Source organism: Tiliqua scincoides, chromosome 1 (genome assembly GCF_035046505.1).
Source record: "Tiliqua scincoides isolate rTilSci1 chromosome 1, rTilSci1.hap2, whole genome shotgun sequence".
Classification (NCBI taxonomy): domain Eukaryota; kingdom Metazoa; phylum Chordata; class Lepidosauria; order Squamata; family Scincidae; genus Tiliqua; species Tiliqua scincoides.
This window is the reverse complement of record NC_089821.1, coordinates 257695893-257717167: the sequence shown is the minus strand read 5'-3', so window position 1 is coordinate 257717167 and position 21275 is coordinate 257695893. Positions and strand designations below refer to the sequence as shown.

Here is a 21275-nt window from a genome sequence, read left to right as displayed (position 1 = left end):
TCCCCCACTTACCCATGAAGTATCCTGGCTGACCTTGGGCCAGTCACTCTCTCTCAGCCTCACCTACCTCACAGGGTTATTGTGAGGACAAAACTATACACCTGAGCTCTTTGGAGGGGTGATATGAAAATGTGAATGAATGAACGATTTGGTACTTACAGGCCTAAATTCCTAAAACCAGAAACCAAAGGGGTCATTAGCCTGTTTACAGTGCTGACAAGAGTGCTTTTACATTGAACAATAAGGACCCCATTAGGAGCCTGAATGGTATTTTTATGATAGTGATATCACTGTCTATATAACAAGTGAAAAAACTAATTTTGTGGAAAAAAACACAGAGGAAAGAAAAGCTTTGTTGGAGTGCCCATTTATCATTGTGTCCCCAAAGAGGTATTTTTGATCATGTAAGTTTTTATTCTCATCTATGTTATAAATTCCAGTACCTGAATATCCAATAATATTGCCCAGCCAAGTCAAAAGCTTCAAACCAAAGCTCTGATGTGCAACAATAGATGAATGCATAACTTGAACCTTCAGTGGCTTGGTCTGGCGACTGGTATTTCTCTTAAAAAGACCAAATGGGAAGGAGAGAGGAAGACAGAAACAAGATTAACAGGTTTTTCTACAACACTTTTCTAACAAGATTTATAAAATACAAGTCTACAGATTTGTTTTGTGTATTTTTGGGGGGTTTTTAAAATTACATATGTTTCCAAAAACATGATATGCTCACAACCTTTCCATGTAGCATAATAACTTATTTTATTATTCATATAGCCTCCTGAATATGCATGGCACTTTTCAACAGAAGAGAAGACAGGCTCCTACCCTAAGAGGGTCATAATCTAAGAGAGATACAAGGGAAAAGGGGAAGGGAATTGTGCCAGGACAGATGGGGTGCCATCTGGGGTACCAGGACAGAATATGCAATTATTTCATGTTTCAGTTTCAATCCTGACCCTTTTGGCTCTGATCCAGAGATACACATTGGAGCGAAGGGTTGCCAATATGCTGCTGGACCTGTAAAAGGATGTCATTAACTATGCATAACACAAGTAGCTAACAGTCACAACCAAGTGCCAAATAGCTCTTCACCATTCTATACAGAGTTTCCAATCTAGTGTTGAAAATTGTGCATACAGTTCTCATACATATGGCCAGTATCTATTCCCGATTCAGTAGGTGATGCATTTTGCTCCAACAGGCCATATATTTATTCACAAGTTGTCCTTGAATCTTGGTGCACAAACCAGCAAAGTCAAGAACTTTCCACTCCAAGCCTATGTTTGTTTTCTCAAAATGTAAGCCCCAAGAAGATCAATGGGTCGTACTCCCAAGTAAGCATGTACAAGATTGACTTTGATAGTAGTGCTGAATATGTGCTTTCTTCCCTCACTGAAATCAATGGGATATAAAAGTGCTTTACTTTGGTGACATCATGACCTTGGTTTATAAATATCCATTTCTTTTATGTGAGTGAGCTGAAGTATAGTATCAGAACATGAAATGCCATCATTCTAAAACAGGTATGTTCAAAAAAAATCCATCATAAATGAACTTCACACAACATAATGTACCCAAACACATTCTATCTGTCCATGAGACATTTCTTCAGATCTTCTCTGGAACAGAGTTCATAGTTAACCAATATATATTTCATATTCAAGTTACCTTTCACATTTATACACCAATTGTCCTCATCTATATTAGGTAGTTGTCGTAAACCTAGGGGGGTTTGGGGTGCTCAGAGTTCTTGGTTCTCGAATGTTAAAGCCCTCAAGGTCCCTCTGCTCAGTAGTACTGCCCCCACCCTGTATGTGCCAGTGCCTCAGTCCAGGGAAACTGAGACCCTCTAGGCTTAATTCTATCCCTTGCAGGCACTGAGCGCTTTCTCCAATTAAAGCTTCAGATCTAGACCTCAATGAGCACTTGGTAGCTTGCTGAACAGCTCAAGTTACTAGACCTCAATGAGCACTTGGTAGCTTGCTGAACAGCTAGGCAGGATTCTGAACCTTTGTTCCCAACAAACAATGAAACAACTTAGTAAAAGAGATTTTAGTTTATTAAGTACATAAGGTTACACACTGTACAATAAGGCAGCAAATGCTAGAGGCATAAACATCTAGGAAACATATCAGCAATAACATAGCAAAACTAGCTGGCTATCTCTATTAATCCCTATCTCTCACCTGGGTCAGTTACTCTTGTAGATCTCTTAGTTCCAGGGCTACCTTTGAGGCCAAGCGCCCAAGTGTGAAGGAGCTCACACGCGTGCAGGATGTTGCACCCAAAACTCTGTCCAAGAAGGGAACACTCACACCCCCTGTGCACTCATTATTATACTTCTTATACTAATAGTGCTGAGGTGACTTCATACTATTCAGACTGTCCAATCAGAAACTTTTGAGGACAGAACCTTCTCGAAGTTGGCCTGGTTGCTAACCTCTCATAGTTCTTTACCCCTCCCAACTGGAGATCCACAGCTGCACTCCATCAGCTTGATAAGGCGCCTCTCTGTCTGCAAAGGTGCTAAACATTCCAATGGGTTGTAATTCTTGTTATCTGTCCTTTTTGGCCAGCAAAGGAGAGACAACAATCCTTTTGTTTATTTACTCACATTCCTACAGCTAGGAATGGCTAGCAACTTCTCAGTCCCACTGCCTTAGTTTGGTTCAGGCTTCACTGCCAACATAGGCCTAACATGCACTTATACATGATAGTAGTGTGCAAAATAAAATCATAAAACAGAACTATAAAGATAGCAAAACTAGCAGCAAGTTAGGGAGTTACTGTTGCAAACATTTATCTTCAGGTGAACTGATCATTTTTCCTAAAATCAGTATACTGTATGAGAACATACACAGACTCTTTTTTCCCCAGATATGAAATACTAAGCAACAAAAATGCTATAGTAATTTACAACAGAACCGTTATATTCATTTAAAAGGTAGAATGCACAAATGTTTAGGTTCTGAAGAACTGAAGTATCATCAGACAACTGGTTTAAGTATCATACTACCAGCCCCATCACAAATACATCTTTAACACTTCACACACAATTTTAGGTAGCACATAGGTATGTTACATAGGTATGTTATTCAGTGGAGAAAATGAATAAATATCACTTACCACTATCACTGATTTGGCTTGGTCACAGTACTGAAAGCCTCCATAGCGAACTGACCTGCGTCCCTTTAAACCATTATTAACAGCTAATTAAAAATATTGTTAAACCTTTATGCACTATAATTTAGCATCATACTGACAGTAAGAACAGTTGAGTTACCAAAATTGTAATTTGAATTACACAATCTAATCTGTACCAAGGTTAGCAAAACAACTTCAAACCCACACAGCTAGAATTAGCACTGGTGCAAGTATAGTGCAACACTATAGTTAACAAGAACAAAGGAAAGTAGGAAACACACAGCCCACTCTCACTCTCTGAATAAGAGACTGAGAAATTTCAACCTCTTATAAATCTTATTTTTAAGTCACTTTGATAAAGTTTACACTTAAGCTTCAAGCTACGTATATCCTATACAGCAGTGGTTCTCACACATTTAGCATTGGGACCCGCTTTTTAGAAAAAGAATCTTGTCAGGACCCACTGGAAGCGATGTCATGACCAGAAGTGACATCATAGAGCAGAGAAATTTTTAACAATCCTAGGCTGCAATCCTACCTACACTTACCCAGGAGTAAATTCTATTTACTATTATTGTTAAAAGCATATACATAGTAGTCTGTTAAAAGTACAGGTCTGTAACATTTCCCCAAATGCAATCACATGCTATGGTAGCATCAAGTCTAATATATTAAAAAAATATATTGAAATGAATGGGGATCCACCTGAAATTGGCTCGTGACCCACCTAGCGGGTCACCATTCATTTCAATATTTTATTTTTAATATATTAGAGTTTGAGAAACAGCTTGAGAAACACTGCTATACAGTATTAAAATTTCATACATCAAATTCAGTTAATTTTGCAGCAGAAAACAAACAGAATCTCACATTTACTTAGGCCTTAGGTAAGTGTAACACTTAAGCTGTATGTATTATACAAGCAGCAAAGCACACTCGTAGAAAAATTAACAACATTATGTAATTTCTCAGTAAGTCTCAAAGATCCACAACTGCATGAGGAACACCTGCTTTAAGATACTGTCATGTTCCATGCCATGTCGATGGTTCATTGGATCTCTAGTGGACAAAGCTATAGATGGCTAAAATACCCTACAAACTTTACAATAAGCTTCATCTCAGCTGAGTGACTGATTGGGGTCATAGGACAAAACAGCTGGGAACACAGTGTTGTCAAGAATAATAGCCTGCTTTAAGAATTCTCCATGCTTCCTCTCCACTCATACTACCACTAACATACTGAAAGGTATTTTTCATGTGATGAGCACTCAGCAGTTCCACTTATATAGGAAGTGATAACACATTGGGGTTTAGACTGATACCAGATGTTATGGAGATTGCATTTGCCACTAATTTTCTCCATTTCTCTTCATTACACAGCATCTACTCACCAATTTACATACCGATACTTTACAGATAGTAAGTAAGACTGTAGTTTCTCTTCTCTAAAGAAAAACTTGGTTGAGTTGCCCCCAAAGCAAAATGCATCTGAGCTCAGTAAACTCTGTAAGCTCTTCAGCTCTTCAAGTTTGCTTTTCTTTTCAATACTTGTATTGGTTCCCTTCCCCCCAACCATCTTTTCTGTTTTCAGCAGCAGTCACAAGATTTCTGCATCTACATTGAGCCTTAAAGTGGCAGTGCTGCTTTAAAAAATCTATTCTATGTTATAAAGTTAAGAGACTATCTCACTTCGTTTTTCAAAATTTCACTCTACTGTCTATTGCCAGGGAGTAATTAAAACAAATATTTAGGTTGCATTGCATAAGAGGAGCAATAGCCTTTAAGAAGAGAGTGCTTTCAGTTACTTGTTGCAGTAATGGTGGCTTGCCAATGTACTGCCAAAGAATTTCAGCCTGGGAAGCCACCCAGTAAAAAAAGTATCCCAACTAGCACAGTATGCTTTGCCAAACAAGAGAGTGGCGAGAAATTGCAAATGAACAAGTGACCTCTGGAGCTAAGTTAAGAGGGCCAATTACAGAAGACCAAGCAAGCAATGAGTTATATTCCAACTGCTGCTTTGGAAGTTGTCCAGTCTTCTCCATTCCTCCAAGTTGTTTTTGATCAGCCAACAGAAAGGAAGGAAGGAAGCAACTACATACGAGCTAACTTCTCTTGAACTCAGTATGCTTAGCTATCTCTCCTTCCCACCCCCTCTCCGTTACAGAAGACTATGAAACAAAGTTACTTACATCTCTGTCCACAGTTGTGGCAAAACCAATGGCCTCTTTTTGTGTACAATAGACAGCTTTTTGAAGAGTATATATAACCTGCTCATATGTGTGAACTTCATCATTAAAAAGCATGCAGTAATATGTATCACTCTTCTCACTGCAAAGACAGTATGAACATTATTAGTAATAATTTACATCAATCGAGGTATCATATTTCCCATCATGTGATTTAGCAGAACCTCTATAAGGCAACATATTGAATCAGACAATAAGGACTTGCAGTTCTTTTGCGACTATCGTTCATTAGCCTATAAGATTCACTGGATCCTTTCACTATTTTTACAGGGTTGAAATTCCACTCATGCAAAGGGTTTCCCAATCTTTCCTCTCCAATCTAGCTCCTATGTCCACCCTACAAAAAGCTGATGCTGAAGACCATGAGACACCCTGATACCATATAGCACAAGATGTGGCACACAGGGCAGCAGAAGCGGGGATAAAAATAAGACAGGTGCTTTGTGTGAATGGAAGTGTCTTCTACTTTCACAAAGAAAACTTTAGATTCAAAACATCTCTAACCCTAATTCATCTGGCCTTGCTTAAAAGCCTTCTTTATTCTGAACAAACCTTGTGTTGTACTCTACAATACCACCTGAATGTTTTACACATCCCTGAACGTCCAGAACTCACTCTCTATCACTGAAAAACTTCACATGACAAAGGTGCTGGATATGGCATGAAAACATAAGAGTAGCCCTGATGAATCAGATCAAAGGGCCATATTGCCCAGTATCCTACTTCCAACAATTACACTAAATAGCTCTGGGAAGCAAACAAGCAGCAGGTTTTTTAAAACATGTCATTAATTATGACGCACTACATGGCCAGATGACCAAACAGGATAGGCCTGAATCCTCAAAATCATTCTATCTCAGCCCTCACCTATACAAGACCTATAATAGTTAATCACTAAAAATGAATTAAAAATGAATGAATTAAAATGAATTAGAAACTGTTACTGGCATACTATAGGTGATCAAATGTTTCCTGAATGCTGGAATGGAAAGGCATGACCAAGGCATGACCAATTTTATTCACACTGTACCTAATATTGAATATGAATTAGAAGGTAGTTAACATTTTAAAATAAATACTTGCGCCAGTCTTGAAAATAAACACAACTGTTCTACTTACACTGTCTCTAAGCCTGGTGGCAGCTCATTTTCTTTTTCCCATGTTAATATATCTACAGCATACTGAAACATGATAGCAAAAATATTATAAACTTTTGCTATCATATCTTCCGACAAGTGCACTAGAGGATCCTAAAACAAGAGAAAGGAACTTAGTCATGGTAGACAGAGATTACAGTCAGTCAACAAAACCTTTATTAGGCATAAACATTTGATAGATGAGGACTCTGTAGACAGAGATTACATTCTACAGCTTTTCCCCCCCTACTGAGTAGGCAGCTAAAAGATCACATTTAATGACCATAAGATTTTCGTACATTAGTTTTAAAGTCTGAGTGTTGGTGAGCTTTTTTAAAATATTTATTAGCTGCCTGTCCATTGAAGCTCCTGAAATGATGAACAAAATGCTAAATAATATTCACATCACTGGAATAGCAATCTTGAGATCACCACTTACATTTTGGCCTCAGGCTCTGACCAGACAGCACAAAGCATGATACCATGAGTAGACCTACAACTAGGTCAGCTAATGTGGTCTCAGAAATCTCACTTGCCAACCTTTTTCTCATTCAACACTGGTACTTCAACAGCATCAGAGTATTAATTTTGAAAAACTCTGCATTGCTACCTCCTCTTCTTCAGTTTCTGAAGTGTTATGTTCATGCTTTTGGCAGTAAGGACCTTCTTTCCAAGCTTCAGTATCACCACAGTCACAGAAACCTCCTCCACCAGACGTCGTCATCTAAAATAATATTTAAAAATATGTAAGTCTGCTTGTTAAGCAAAACACTAAGATTCTGCCTTTCTAGAACACTGGCAGATATTCTATTCTAAGGCAGCTTGATGTTTCAGAACATAGTGAAAAAGACCAGAGAGACAATTTACAATGTGTTTCAATTCTCACTAACTAGCAATGGTTTGTATAACATTTTTAAATGTGGAGCAGATAGCACAGTGAATACGGAAACCACAGATGTGGGAATCCCCCAAGTTCCCATAAACATGATTTAAAGGCTTACCAGACCAAAAATATTCTTCCTTATACAAGCTGCTATAAGCCTACAAGCTTACAACAATTTGCAGGTTGCCTCGTGGCAGCCTGAACACTTGAAAACATTCAGTGGTGTCTGATCAATGGTTTTATATGAATAATTGGCAGAGGGATGGAAATTAGATAAAAGGTCATATGGTTTTGAGCAGGGAGAGACATTATTGGAAACAATTATGCACAGAAAATATTGCAGTTATTGCAAAAATGTGTAAGTTGTTGAAAAATAAGACAGATGAGGAATAAGTGAACAATTGTATGATTCAGTGGTTGAAAAATGTGGGTCATGTCATTTCAGTGGAGCAATGGGAGAAATTATGGACTAAATGAATGAATTTTACATTGAATATGAATCTTAAAGAGAATTTTTACAAAATGATGTACAGGTGGTATATGACTCCAAGCAGCTTAGCAAATATGTGTGATAATGTGCCAAATAGATGTTGGAAGTATGAAAAACAAGAAGGTTCCTTTGGACCTGTGGCAAGGGAAAAAAAATTGGATCCAGATCCATATGCAGATACAGTTAAATCTAAAAGTGAATAAACAAATGAAACCAGAAAACTTTTTGCTACGTTTCATAAAAAATTATGTAAAAAAATAGCTTTGAATTATTTTTATATATGGCATCTGCAGCAAGAATACTTTATGCACAATATTGGAAAATAGCAGAAATATAGGGTGTGCCTATATCCATGGTTCCCATATCTGCGGATTCATTTATCCATGGATCAGGTCCAGATCCCACCCCCCGCGCACGCAACCCATCACTTCTGGAGGGTCCTCTGAGCTCAACAGTGAAAAAAGTCATTTCCTGTTTCCCTATGAAACCGAGAGTGACTTTTATTCACTGTCTGGCTCTGTCTGAGCCCGGCAGAGGCTGCAGATGGACGTCCGCGGCCTTTGCTGGGCTCAGAGGACCCTCCGAAGGTCCTCCTTAGCTCCGGAGGGTAGGGGAAGGTGTTCTCCCGTACCCGTTGTTTCACTTACCTGCTGGGGGGTGGTCCATAATGGAATCCCCGTGGATGTAGGGGTTTGCCTGTACCATCAGTTGAAGACTGGTGGACAAAGATTACAGGCTTCGCAGAAATGGATAAATTAACAATTTTACTTAAAGTCATTAATGACATTTATAAACAATTGGAAACCACTCACTGACTTTCTGCATACTATAATAGATTAAAAAGTGAGAGAGAAATAGAGAAATAGAGAAATAGAGAAATAGAGAAAAAATGAAAAATAGAGAAAAAGAGAAAAAATGATAAATAGAGAAAAAGAGAAATACTCTTATACTGCATACTATAATAGATTAAAAAGTGAGAGAGAAATAGAGAAATAGAGAAAAAGAGAAAGAATGATAATGATTTCTATACCTGAGGAATAGAGAGAACCTGAAATAAACTATTGAGAAGATTCTAAATAATAATAATAATAATAATAATACATGTATATAGGTTAATTAATAATTAACCAAAAAGTTAAGAAGAAAAGAATTCTATAAGTGCAGACAGACGTATTTCTTGATACTTGGACGAGATAGTAGGAAAATTACAGGTGGAGCCTATTTATCCGCGTTAGTTCCATTCTGTGACTCGGCGTGATTAACAAAAAACACATTGTGCTAAATTGCATAGAGTTACGCAAATACACTGCAGCCAGACACTTCCGGATGAAAGGAAACTAAGGCAGCTGTTATCAATCCCCTCCCCTCTGTACTCAGCCCTCCCCGTTGCCAGCTGTCCCGCTGAGGTTTTAAGAGTCCAGCCCTATGCGTTTCTACTCAGTAGTAAGCCCCATTGTAGTCAATGGGACTTACTCCCAGGAAAGTGAGGAGAGGATTGTAGGCTAAATCACATGCTTTGCTTGCTCAGAAGGCTTGCTTGTGTAGGTGATAGCCTGCACCATCTTAGTGGGGGGGGGAGTTGCTTGCATCGGTGATTGCCTGAACCATGGGGGGTGAGGGAAATTCAGCAAACATTCCCTGGGTTTTTTAAAGCAATCCGCTCTGTTGCTACCACATCTGCCCCTGTGTGTGTATGAGTGAGAGAAAGAGAGCAAGAGTGAGAGAGCAAGCTCCACCTTGCTGCACATGTTCTGGCTGCAGAGGTTTTCCGCCCCCCTCTTCAGCCTCTTTGCTGGCTCAGGTGCTCCAAGAATATTACTGTTCCTTGCAAGGGGAACCTCTTCCAGGGCTCCAGGGCTATTTCCCTGCCTGGGCGAGGTGGAGCCTTTTTGCAGTGTTTTGGGCTGCCTGGAAAAGAAGCGAGATGCCAGCGCAGGGCAAAGGAGACAAAGATGTGTGCGACTTTCAGTACCCCCACCCCATTCGCATTGAGACAAATCAGCAGATAAAAAATCCATGGATAAATAGGCTGCACCTGTATAGTGAATTAGGATACTCTCCATAAATTTATAGGTTTATACATATTTAAAAAAATGTTTTTTCTATTTGTTAGTAGATTCGATTGTGCTGTTTAGTAGTTTTTTGTATTGTTTATTGATTTTGCTTGTTATAAACAAATAAGCAAACAAAGAAAGAAAGTTGGGGGAACTCAGTTGAGGTTAACAGGAAGTTCCCGCAGATACGGGAACCATGGATATAGGGGCCCCTATATTTCTGTTGTTTTCCAACAGAAGTTGACTGCTTCCCGTTAACTTTGATCTAGTGTTTTCAAGCATTCAAGCTGCCAGTAGGTAGCCTGCATATTGCTATAATCCTGTAGGCTTATAGCAAACTGTGTAAGGAAGAATATTTTTGGTCAGGTAAGCCTTTAAATCATGTTAATGGGCGCATGTTCCCCTCCTGGGCACGTAGATAATTTAAACAATGGATACAAGGACCTGCCTATTTAAATACAGAAAATTAGATATTTAAATTACAGAACTGAATGATTTTTGAAAATAGGGTAGATGCTGTGCTACAACTGAAGGATAAGTTAATTTAATTTGCTATTCAATTTAAAAAATTCTACCTACAGTACACCTATAATCTTAGATTATGAACTGAGAAGCCAAACCCCTTTTTCAATGTTAATTTTAATAAATGCTTGCATTCAATCAAAGTAATAAAGTGCACAAAAACAAGAGAACTGCCTGGGCAAGTAGGAGCAGTCCTTCTTCCTTCCAGCGACTGCAATGTTCTTTCTGCTGAAAGAACACCATGGGGGATGAAGGGAAAGAATGATAGGGGAGGGAAGGGAGAGAGAACAGAGCTGCAACAAAATATACTACTATCAGTTTTTTAGATACTGAATCAACACCAGATGTTACTAAAAGTCATATACATATTTTAGTAACTTTACTAACCCTGTATCGATGCTCTCTGTGAACACTTCCGAGAAAACATTCCATGCATAACACACAAGTTGGATCAACTGCACAGTCTCTGGAAAAAGGAAAGAAAAAAAAGGAGAATGTGTAATGATAAGGGACACACACACAAAACTTGGAATTGTTTTAAGGTAAAACCTACAATGGCCATAATTCAGAGCCCTGAATTCTATAAGTGCAGACAGAGGTATTTCTTGATACTTGGACAAGATAGTAGGCTACAGAACTGACTTTAGCATCCTAGTACTAAACTGCAAGATGAGATCCCTAAGCACAGCATGTCATAAGGTTTTGCAGCCTGCCAGCTAAAATAGATTTTGGGAGCATATGGTGAAATTTGCTCAAATTTTTTTTTTTTAAAGTCTGACCTGGTCTTGGCCTGCTTTGATTTTTCTCTCAACAACACTAAGCTTATGATGCAAATGCAAAAAGAGAGGAAATGTACATTTGTTAAATAAAAGTACTGTAGAAAACACATTTAAGATTCTCAATACCTTGTAAAAGGGAAAATTAAACATTCATCATGAACCCAGGTTTAATAGTCTTCTAATTCTCACAACTGTCTCCTTCAATAGATGCTAATCATTCTGAACAAAATACCCAGAGGTATACCAATAACATTAAAAATGCATGATGGCTATTCATTTGACTCTATGTTTACATACAGATCAAATAATTCCAACCTTATGGGATACAGTACTTTAAGATAAATGGCAGATATACTTACCTGCAAGAATATGTAGGTTCCCCAACTTTAAAAACCCGGCCACAAAGATGTGAAGGTTTGTTTGATTGCTCAAGCTTCTGGAACCCAAATGTAGGATCTTCACCACAGAGGTACCATTCCATTGGACCCAACAGAACATGCTGTGCAAGCATATCTTCTCTTTTGGGGGTTGGGTTTGGACCCCTGCAGTAAATTTTGGGCACATAATATGCCAAATGCTTGTATACTTCTTTAGGAAGATCAGAAGTTTGCAGCCATTTCTTGAAGAAAAAATTGAAATCCATTATTAGAAACTTGAAATGTTTTACAGCTATCCAATGTTTTTCTTTAAAAAATACAAAACATATGATAGAAACAATTTCCTGCATACAGAATTTCCAAATGAAAAATTCAGTTAATTTCACTGTCTACAATTCAGAATGATATTCTGAGCACACCTAGGTGCTTGATGTTTCCTTTTTAATAAGCTCCCAATGGTGCACTTGTGTGTTTTAAATGTGTTTCCATGTGGCATGATGTAGGTGAGTAGGGTGTGGGGGCAGGCTACTGTTCAAGAAATACAAGTCCCAAAGATCAGCAGGATCTGCACAAGTAGTTCTCTGAATTGCAGGCATTGTTTCCAAAGCTTGTTTTTTTAAAAGGCCTTCAAAAGCAGATGCAACTACTAAACACACAAAAATAAATCCACGGTAAGTGATCTCATTCTGGATAAAAGGTGAACAAACTTGCATTGGCAAAAGTCACAATAATATTTTACAGCTTTGAAGGTTTCCCTCAATGGAAATCTGCTGACACTGTTACATTCAGAGTTGCAGGACTGGGATAAGGGGGAGTCATGAGGTGTCAGCTAGGATGAGGGGATGCCTTTAAGAGAATAGAAAACGTTTTAATTAACAAGATGACATAGTTTAAAAGCCTATCCAATTGCTACTTTCTTTTGAAAAACACATTCAATGAAAAAAACAAAGAACATGCAAGTGGGTTTTCAAGGCTTGCCAGGAACACAAAGTGAATAAATTTTAGTATGCATGGCCCCAAATAACCCTAGCTGCCAAGTTTGGTGTTTAAGCAATGTGCACACAACCACAAGAAAAAACAATGTTAAATGGACATATGTTTAGTCATATAGTTTAGGACATATAGTTTAGCACAACTATAGGTTTCTATTTAATATGAAAAGGGAAGAAGAGGGCTCAGAGTATAAATGAGAACTGATAATAACTAGTCCTCCAACAGTGCTACTTAGAGCAAAAGAACTCACATAACAAAGCAGAAAAGTATTACACTGTCTTCTAAGAAGCCTTCCAACTTTACTTATGTACTTTCAGATAAAGATATGAGATAAATAAGCCCATCAGAATGGCCTTGTTGGATCAACTCAAGGTCCATCTAGCCCAGCACTATTTTCCTAATAGTAACCATGCATATGCTTCTGAAACTTCAAAAATAAGCACAACAGAGACATTCCCTGTTGTTTGCCCCTAACATCTGGCAGTAATATTCATTATATGGGGGTTCTCCTTTATACATATCCCAGATATAAGTGCACAACAGTTTGAGGAACTAGATGCAAAAATTCACTTACATAGTTTTACTGCTGATTTCTGAGCTCCTCAAGGGCCATCCCTGATATCTAGATTTGTTGGGCCTGCATGCTCTTCTTTCTCCTCCCCACACCCTCCAAGCTCTTAAAGGAACATCATTATTACAAGATTGTCAATTCTGGCATTGCTATTGTCATGAATTGCAATAAGATAAAAAGTAACCCCAATACCTGTCTGCTTCACTTACCTCCTTCCTTCAACATCCAGTACCACTACAACTGCTTCCTGTAATGAAGGGGTCGGCAACATTTTCTTTAAAGTGGCAGGTTGCCAAGTACCCAGAAGCAGACAGTGCAGAGCTTGGCTTGGAAAGTTTCACCTCAAACCTAGTTTGCTGTGCGCTGGATGGGGAATGGTGCAACAGCACAGGGACTCTGCAAGCCCAAACAGGCAGCTCCACCATTACCTATCCAGCGCGTGGCAAACTGGGTGGGAGATGAAGTCTCCCTAGCAGAGCTCCACATGGGCCAAACTTCAGCTGGCAGGCCAGACTTCAGCTGGTGGGTTGCATCTGGCTTACAGGTCATTGGTTGCCGACCCCTGCTGTAATGGCTGCAAAAGGGAATGCTGGGCTCCCAAGCATTCTTTCCACCAGCTGCTAGAGGTAGCAGCAGTGCTTGACACCAGGGGGAGTACAGGGAGAGCCTACCACTCTTCCTTGGCATCCAGTGCTATTGCCATGTCCTCCTCAAAATGACCAGCAAAGTGAATGCTGGAAGACCTGTATTCTCTCTATGGCCATTTGAGGAAGTGGTGGCAGTGGCACTTGATTACGGATGGAGGTACCCTTGCCAATTCACTGTCCCCTCCAATTTGCTGCCTGACATGAAATTCTCAACTCAGGTCATGGACACCCTAACCCTGCACAGGGCATACTGGTTTATATACGTTCAGGACTTCATGCCACTCTTTATAATCCACATAGAGGGTTGAGCCTCCATTTGCCTGAAGATAACATCCGAAGGTCGCAGTTTGAGGCCACCGGCACTATGCGACCTTGAAGCAGCCGACAAGCTGAGCCAAGCTATTCCATCTGCTCTGAGCATGGGAGGATGGAGGCCAGGATGTGCGACCAGATCAAGAAAGAAACACCTGAATATTCTGGTTTCTTGAAAGATAGAAACCTTCTTTCAAATTGTAAAAATCCCTACTGGGATTTAATTTGCTTGCCTATGTAAACCACCTTGAATAAAGTCTAAGGAGAAATCTGAGGACCAAGAAAGGCGGTGTAGAAATACCTGTATTATTATTATTATTCCACTTTTCTAATGAGAGAAAATTCCTCTTTAATGAAGAGCATGAATATGCATACTGTTCCCATTAATATATGCATGGTTCCCATACTTGTGTTATTTCTTATGGAAGAAAATTTCTCTTTATAAGTTATTTCCCTACAAGTTCAAACTGTCCCAACCCTAACCCCAACTTATAAAGGGGTCTCCCCTGCATGGATGGAACCATGAAAGTTCTAAAATTCACCCTAATGTCTGGACACATCTTTGAAATGCCAATTGTAATAAAACTGTTAAACATTATACAGGAAAATAATTATTGCAGGAACTCAGGGCCTAATCCTATCCAATTTTCCAGTGCCCAGTGCAGCCGTGCCAATGGGGCATGTACCGCATCTTGTGGCGCGGCAGCAGTCACAGAGTCCTCCTTAAGGTATGGGAACATTTGTTCCTTTACCTTGGGGCTGCACTGCAACTACACCGGTGCTGGAAAATTGGATAGGATTGGGCCCTCAGTCTTCCAAATAACTCAGTGATGGTGACCCACAGCTTGCTAGAACAGCGCAAGTTTCTCTGCTTTTCAAATGAACCCAGCGAGGAGGGTAAAAAAATGTCTCCTGCATATGTAGGTTGCAAACTACTATGAGGGTGATCCAAACTGCCCTACTGGCATCAATAGTGTGAGCCTGTGTTCTTGAAGAGCAAGAAAAATCAGGCTGTGACTGCCAATGTCTCCTCATCTGTGGACTGGCAAGACAGCTAGTACCTGATCCGGGAGAGCAAGGAAGTAGCAAACTGCGTAGTTGCATTAGTTATAAAACTTGCTATACAAGTCCATTCACACATGCACTGGTTAAAGAAAGTACATGGTTTTTCATAGCTTCTTCCAACAAATCAACTGATTTCCAATGGGTTCCTCAGTTCAAGAAAACTAATGTGGTGTGCGAAGCACAGAAATTAATTATACAAAAAACTAAGTTTGAGCAGCCTGACACTTAAGCCACATCATCTGAATTATTTATTGGTTGCATAGCACTTTCTAGTGACCTCACAGTAGAAGCTAAATGCAGCCACTTAATTGGTGTAAGTTATAACTGCAGTGGAAGTTTTGACTTAAGTTTATATCAAAATTGTTTTACTGTGCCTGAACACAAAACATCAACTTTGGAAAGTGGAAAGTTGGAAACAACTTTGGAAACAGTGGAAAGTTTTCCACTGACAGTGGGCAAAAGCCCATGAGGGGAAGGGGAATTAAGAGAGAGGCACCAAGTAAAATGCAACAATGATTCTCTCTGTTAACCTGGATATTCCCATCAGTGACTGGAGTGCGTTACATTTAGTTACCTTCAAAAACTTTATCATTCTTTTTGTTGGCATTAGAACATTTTCAAAATCTGTCTCACTTCTGAGAACTAAATGAAGTAGAACTGAAAAACTGTTTTCAATAAGTCACAATATGAACAGATAAATTTGGTTGCCATTGTTATCCAAGTACGGTAACTGTAGTGACTTTTTTGAAAAGTCTTACTCTTACTTACTTGAAAGGATTACCATTTCAACAAACATGAATTTCAAGAAGGCTGAAAGTGTTGCATGAACTGCAAACTGCTTACATTCTAGTACAAAAGGATTTACGTGTAAAACATATCTACGAAAGTAGTTACTTATTTGAAAAAACAATGCCATGATCCAGAGCAGCCATTTTCAACCACTGTGCCGTGTCACACTGGTGTGACGCGAATGGTCCCCAGGTGTGTCGCTGGAATTTGGGAGAGGGTCATTTATCAATAGGACCACTGGGGGATGTGAGCCCCCATTGACAGCACAGTGTGCCTTGTCAATTGTCAAAAAGCTGATGGTGTGCCTTGACCATTTTAGTGCCTTGCCAGTGTGCCGCAAGATGAAAAAGGTTGAAAATCACTGATCCAGAGGGATAAGTAAACAGTATTTGCACAGATTCATACATTTCCAAACAGCTACACCTACTGAAACTTCAAATTATTTAAAAACATCTTGAGTTTGAAAATATCATTTGGAAATTTGGCAGGAGACTATCTGGGGGATACCATGTCAATTTCCCCAGTTTCTCTTAAGACAATATCAAATTCCTACACAGCCCCCCCCCCCCCAGCAAAAGTAAGATTTTTGGAACATTTTAAATTAAACAATCTTTTCAGCACCCTGAAAAAAATGGTTTTTTCTTGACTGCAATTCCTCTCTCCCTTACCAAGAGTTCTTTGATCTTTAGGGGAGGCTTTTCAGAAGGCATGGGGACTGTTGTATGGAGCAGGAAGGAGCTCCCTTGTGGGAATTTATTTCTGCAGGTGCTATGTAGAATATATTCCAATATATTTTAGAGAGTAATACAGAGCATTTTTGTACTACAAACATATCAGTTTTATACAAGTGCAACTATCATGGCTTCCCCCAAAGTATTCTGGAAACTCAAGTTTAATGAAGATATGGAGAATTCTCTGTTGAAATTCCTAGCTTTCCTCACAAAATAAAAGTTGCTAATGGATAGGGAATGACTACAAAATATTTATATAGTGCTTAAAAACAATTTCCACAAAACTTGTATTTTTCATAGTTTTAGACACACAGCCTGTAATACAAATTTTAATCACATTATTTGTATGCCAAAATACTGTAAACCTGATTTCAGCAAGTTATGCCAATGATTGCTGAAGTTTCCATTTCTTATCATACTTAAAAGGTATACCTTACAAACAAAGGGGTATACCACTGGTTTGAAAAATTGTGTTTATCGTTTCAAATATGATATTTTCATATGTAAATGAAGTCATACAATTAGTATTTTCTGGTACAAATGTTGCATAATCACCAAGAAACATCAAACCAATGCTACAAATTATATCTATGTTTTATTCTTAGTATAGTATACCTCCAAAATGTATAATCAAAATATAGCAGCTGAATAGTATAGTTGTAGAGAGTTGTAGTTGTAGAATATTTGCAGAAAATCTGTATAATATTTCTAATAATTCAACAGTGATATGTTTACAATTAAATAAGAAAGCTTGCATGCAAATTAATACTGCACTTCTCTGGCAGTTGCATAAAAGTATTGCAATTACAAATTAACATTCTGCCATACAAGATAAACTCCATTGTTCCCAAAGTTGCTAAAAGAATAAGATTAAGATTGTAACATGACCATAACCATTTTGTTTGTTCAATGTGTGAAAAGGGCAAGTTACTATAGCTTTCTTTAAAAACTGAAGTCTATATATTAAACAGAGAGCTTTATATAGTACAAAGAGGATTCAATTTGACATGCCTTCCTACTAAATATTCAAAATGTATATTTAACATGCTAGAGGTACTATCAGAACCAGAAATATTTTTTAAACTCTATGTGAAATAGGCAAATTGCTGCGGGAAAAAACTGTATTTCAAATGTGCAGGTATCAAATATCTAGGCATAGAGATAAGGCACCCAGGTTATTACCCAGCTCAGAACAATCTCAAATCCCTAAACACTACTTTTAGATTGCAATCCTATGAATCCTAGGGAGTAAATACTTTTGAAAACAGTGGCGCTTCAAGTACACATGCAAAGGATTGCATTGTAAATAACAAAATTCTCACCATAATCTGTACCAAAATCAGGTGAAAACATTTCAAATTATTAAAAATATTTATATCCCATTTTCAGTAAAAAGTTCACAAAACAGGTTACATAGCAAAATAAATGAAAGGATGATTTCCTACCCCCATGTGCTCACTGTCTAAAAAAGGCATCTGCAAATAGCCACTGGAAAAGACACGCTGGGGTGAATAGGTGAATAGGGACAGCAGCCATCCACTGCTAAATATAAGTGAACCACCACTTCAAAGGTGTCTCTTTACCCATTACATTTAGCAGAGAAAGAGCAACTATCCCAATTCACCCCAGCAAAGCTTCTTTTCCAGTGGCTGCTGAAAAACAACATCTCACAACATATAACAGACTGATATTAAAACACCCCAGAAATATATACACTGTCACATCGTGATGCCCTATAAAGCTACACATTTCCAGCCTTGCAAGAGAAGTGCAACATTTTACCAGGTTGCTCATGCATCACACAAGACTGCTTCAGAGGTGAGTCTATTTGACTGCAAGGAACTGTTCTTAAACTCCAGGTGAACAGCTAAATGTCATTACTAAAAAACCTGCTTCCTAAAGTTGGTCTTATGAACAAATGATGTCAGATGACCAACTTCAGAACTATAAAGGCGAACACAGAGTTCTGTTTAAAAGGCAACTAGAAAGAATATTTCCAGAAGGGACAATAGCATGGTACCTGAGCTATCTGCCACGCAAAACTATTGAATCATAAATTCAACAGTACTCAGAATCAACAATTATTTGCTGCCTGTGTGGCATGGCATGGGGCAGGTTGGCATCTCCTTGGGCAGCGATAAATAGGTCTGCCTGTGATAAATAGGTTTAGATGGAAAAGAGATTCTGGCATTTTGGAATATGACAACATGAACATTATAAAAAGCAAAAGAGCCTGAAACCAGAATAGGCTAATCAAAATGTTTAACATTTTAATGCAAATCACAATATGAGAATTGCTAACTGAGTCCCAGCTGGCCAATTTACAAATGTCATTAAACTTAAAAAAAAAAAATTAAACAGATATATTTATTTAAGAAATCAATTTCTACTAGAACCAGGATTAAAAAGAAAATGAAAAGGCACCACTTAGGTTCATACAATCGGCATGGGTGTTCCTTCAAATGAAGCCTGCCCTTGCTAGCCACTTACTACTCCAACCCATTCCTTCCTTAGCCAGCATGCAACTGATCGATCACTCCTGCAAAGATGTCTCATCAAAAGGCTTCCTACCCTCCTTTTCATGTTCACTGGAACAACCTGTCAAGTTGAACAGCTCCACTTTCCAGATCACTCCTGATTGGTTCTAGAAGAGTTGCTGGGTGAATCTGCAGCTGCAGCAGCCCAAGACAAAAGAGGGCACAGAAGTTGCCCCCTTTTTAGACTAAGAACTTTTTTGTGACAGGGAGGCCCTATCGGAGGCCCTATTCTTTTTCCTTCTCATAAATCCCCTGCACCCTCTCCAGAGCAGACAAGGGGGAAACCCAAGGCCTGCTGTCCTCAACCAGTGTGCATGGCTCATTGGTGTGCCGTGAATGGTCCACAGGTGTGTGCCGCAGGAGTTTTGGGAGGGCTCAGTTATTAGTAGGGCCGTGGGGGGATGTGAGCCCTCCACTAGCAGCATGGTGTGCCTTGTCGATGGTCCAAAACCGATAGTGTGCCTTGGCCATTTTAGTAGCTTATCAGCTTGCCATGAGATGGAAAAGATTGCAAATCAGTCCCACGGAGACACCAAGCTGCCCCATGCCCTGCCACTCTGTCCTGCCCAATCAACTGCCCCCCATGGCAGCCGAGAAGACCCACCACTCCCCCCTCCCCTTGAACTTCTGCTTCCCAAGGCTGCCCTACAAGCCTGCCTCCCCCTCCCCAGCCTGAACTGTGGCCCTCCTGCCACCTCTGTCGCTTCCTCCAGCCCCCCAATCACCTCTCAGAGCCCCCACGCAAGGAATGGCATGGCAGGGCAGGGCAGGCGCCACCTGCCCCCATCCAAGCCTGACAGCCCAACTCCTTCCGTGCTCACCTGCCTTCTGCCAGGCCGGGCCTGAGGGGCAGGGGCAGGGGCCGGGGCCGGGGCCGGGGCCCCTGCCTCTCTCCCCCCCCCTCGCCTGAACCCCAACTCTGGGCAGGCAACCCGCCCGCCGCGGCCCCCCAGCGGCTTCTTCCACAGGCCCCCCCGGCTGCGCTCGCGGCCCCTCGCCGGCCGCACTCACTCACCAGAGCGGTCTCCTCTGCGGAGCACTCCAGCAGGCTGCTGTCAATAGCCTGGACCTCCGTCTCCAAGTCCGCCGCCATCTTCCTTCCTGCCTCCCTCCACCCCCGTCGCCGAGTAGGTGACACCCGGAACCGGGCCCGGCCGGCCTCCCTGCCAGCAGCGCCCGCTTCCGCTCGGCGGCCCGCAGCCCTGGCAGTCGCCCTCGCAGGCCTTCCCGGCTCCCCCGCTAGAGGGCCTTTGGGGCGGGGAGGCTCCGGGAGAATCCCGCCTCACCGGGCGGCCCGAGTTCAGCCAAATAAGGAGCGGCCGCGCGGCCTGCCCGCGTCTCCGGCAAGGGACCCCCAACTAAGGCGGGCCTTCAGCCCTGGCCCTCCAAGCCAGCGCTACGCAGTCAGGGGAGGCAGAGCCTCACCAGGCCCCGCAAGTGAAGAGAAAAAGTACCTGGCCTTTTTTCCTCCAGCAGAGTCCAACCCAGTCCTCTCCAGCACCAGTGCAGGCCCAAGGTAAGGACCAAGTGCTCCCTTGCCTTGAGGAGGCCTCTGACTGCCTCCCCACCACAGGATGCAGTGCTCACCCCACTGGCACAGTTGCAGCGGCACTGGGAAATTGGATAGGATTGGGCCCTCCATGAGTTAAGCAGCACACACACGTACACACAGGAGACAGTCACTGGGGAGGCAGCAGGCAGAGTTGCCTCAGTTCTGTTCAAAGAAAGCTGCACGACTCTCTACAGCACCAGTGGAGGCAGCTGTTGAACTGCCTCAGGGAGTGTGTCACTTGAGTTCTCCCTAGCTCTGAGTGAAAGAAGAAGAGGTGAGTTTTTAAAATTTATTTCCAGAGGAAAGGGGGAAGAGAGCGAGTGTGTGTATTTGTGTGGCTGCGCCTCCCCAAGCCTGGACTTCACCACTCATCACTGCTCCAGACACAGTGCCCCCCCGAGTCTCTTTTCTCAGCTGAAGAGGCCCAAATGCCATAGCCTTTCC

General features: G+C 40.7%; 1 protein-coding gene across 2 annotated transcripts in view; it reads right to left on the bottom strand.

The window, feature by feature from the left end:
• UBR2 (ubiquitin protein ligase E3 component n-recognin 2) overlaps positions 1–20433 on the bottom strand; it is a 70751-nt gene extending 50318 nt beyond the window's left edge. For both annotated transcript variants that reach the window (XM_066622687.1, XM_066622686.1), the window contains exons 1-8: positions 20295–20433; positions 11617–11876; positions 10866–10944; positions 7140–7253; positions 6513–6643; positions 5337–5475; positions 3130–3192; positions 444–564 (exon numbers count right to left, since the gene is read on the bottom strand). In XM_066622687.1, coding sequence (XP_066478784.1) covers positions 444–564; positions 3130–3192; positions 5337–5475; positions 6513–6643; positions 7140–7253; positions 10866–10944; positions 11617–11876; positions 20295–20372 — 985 coding nt within the window. In that variant the 5' untranslated portion in view covers positions 20373–20433. The remainder of the gene's footprint in view (positions 1–443; positions 565–3129; positions 3193–5336; positions 5476–6512; positions 6644–7139; positions 7254–10865; positions 10945–11616; positions 11877–20294) is intronic.
• Between the last annotated feature and the right edge of the window lie 842 nt (positions 20434–21275).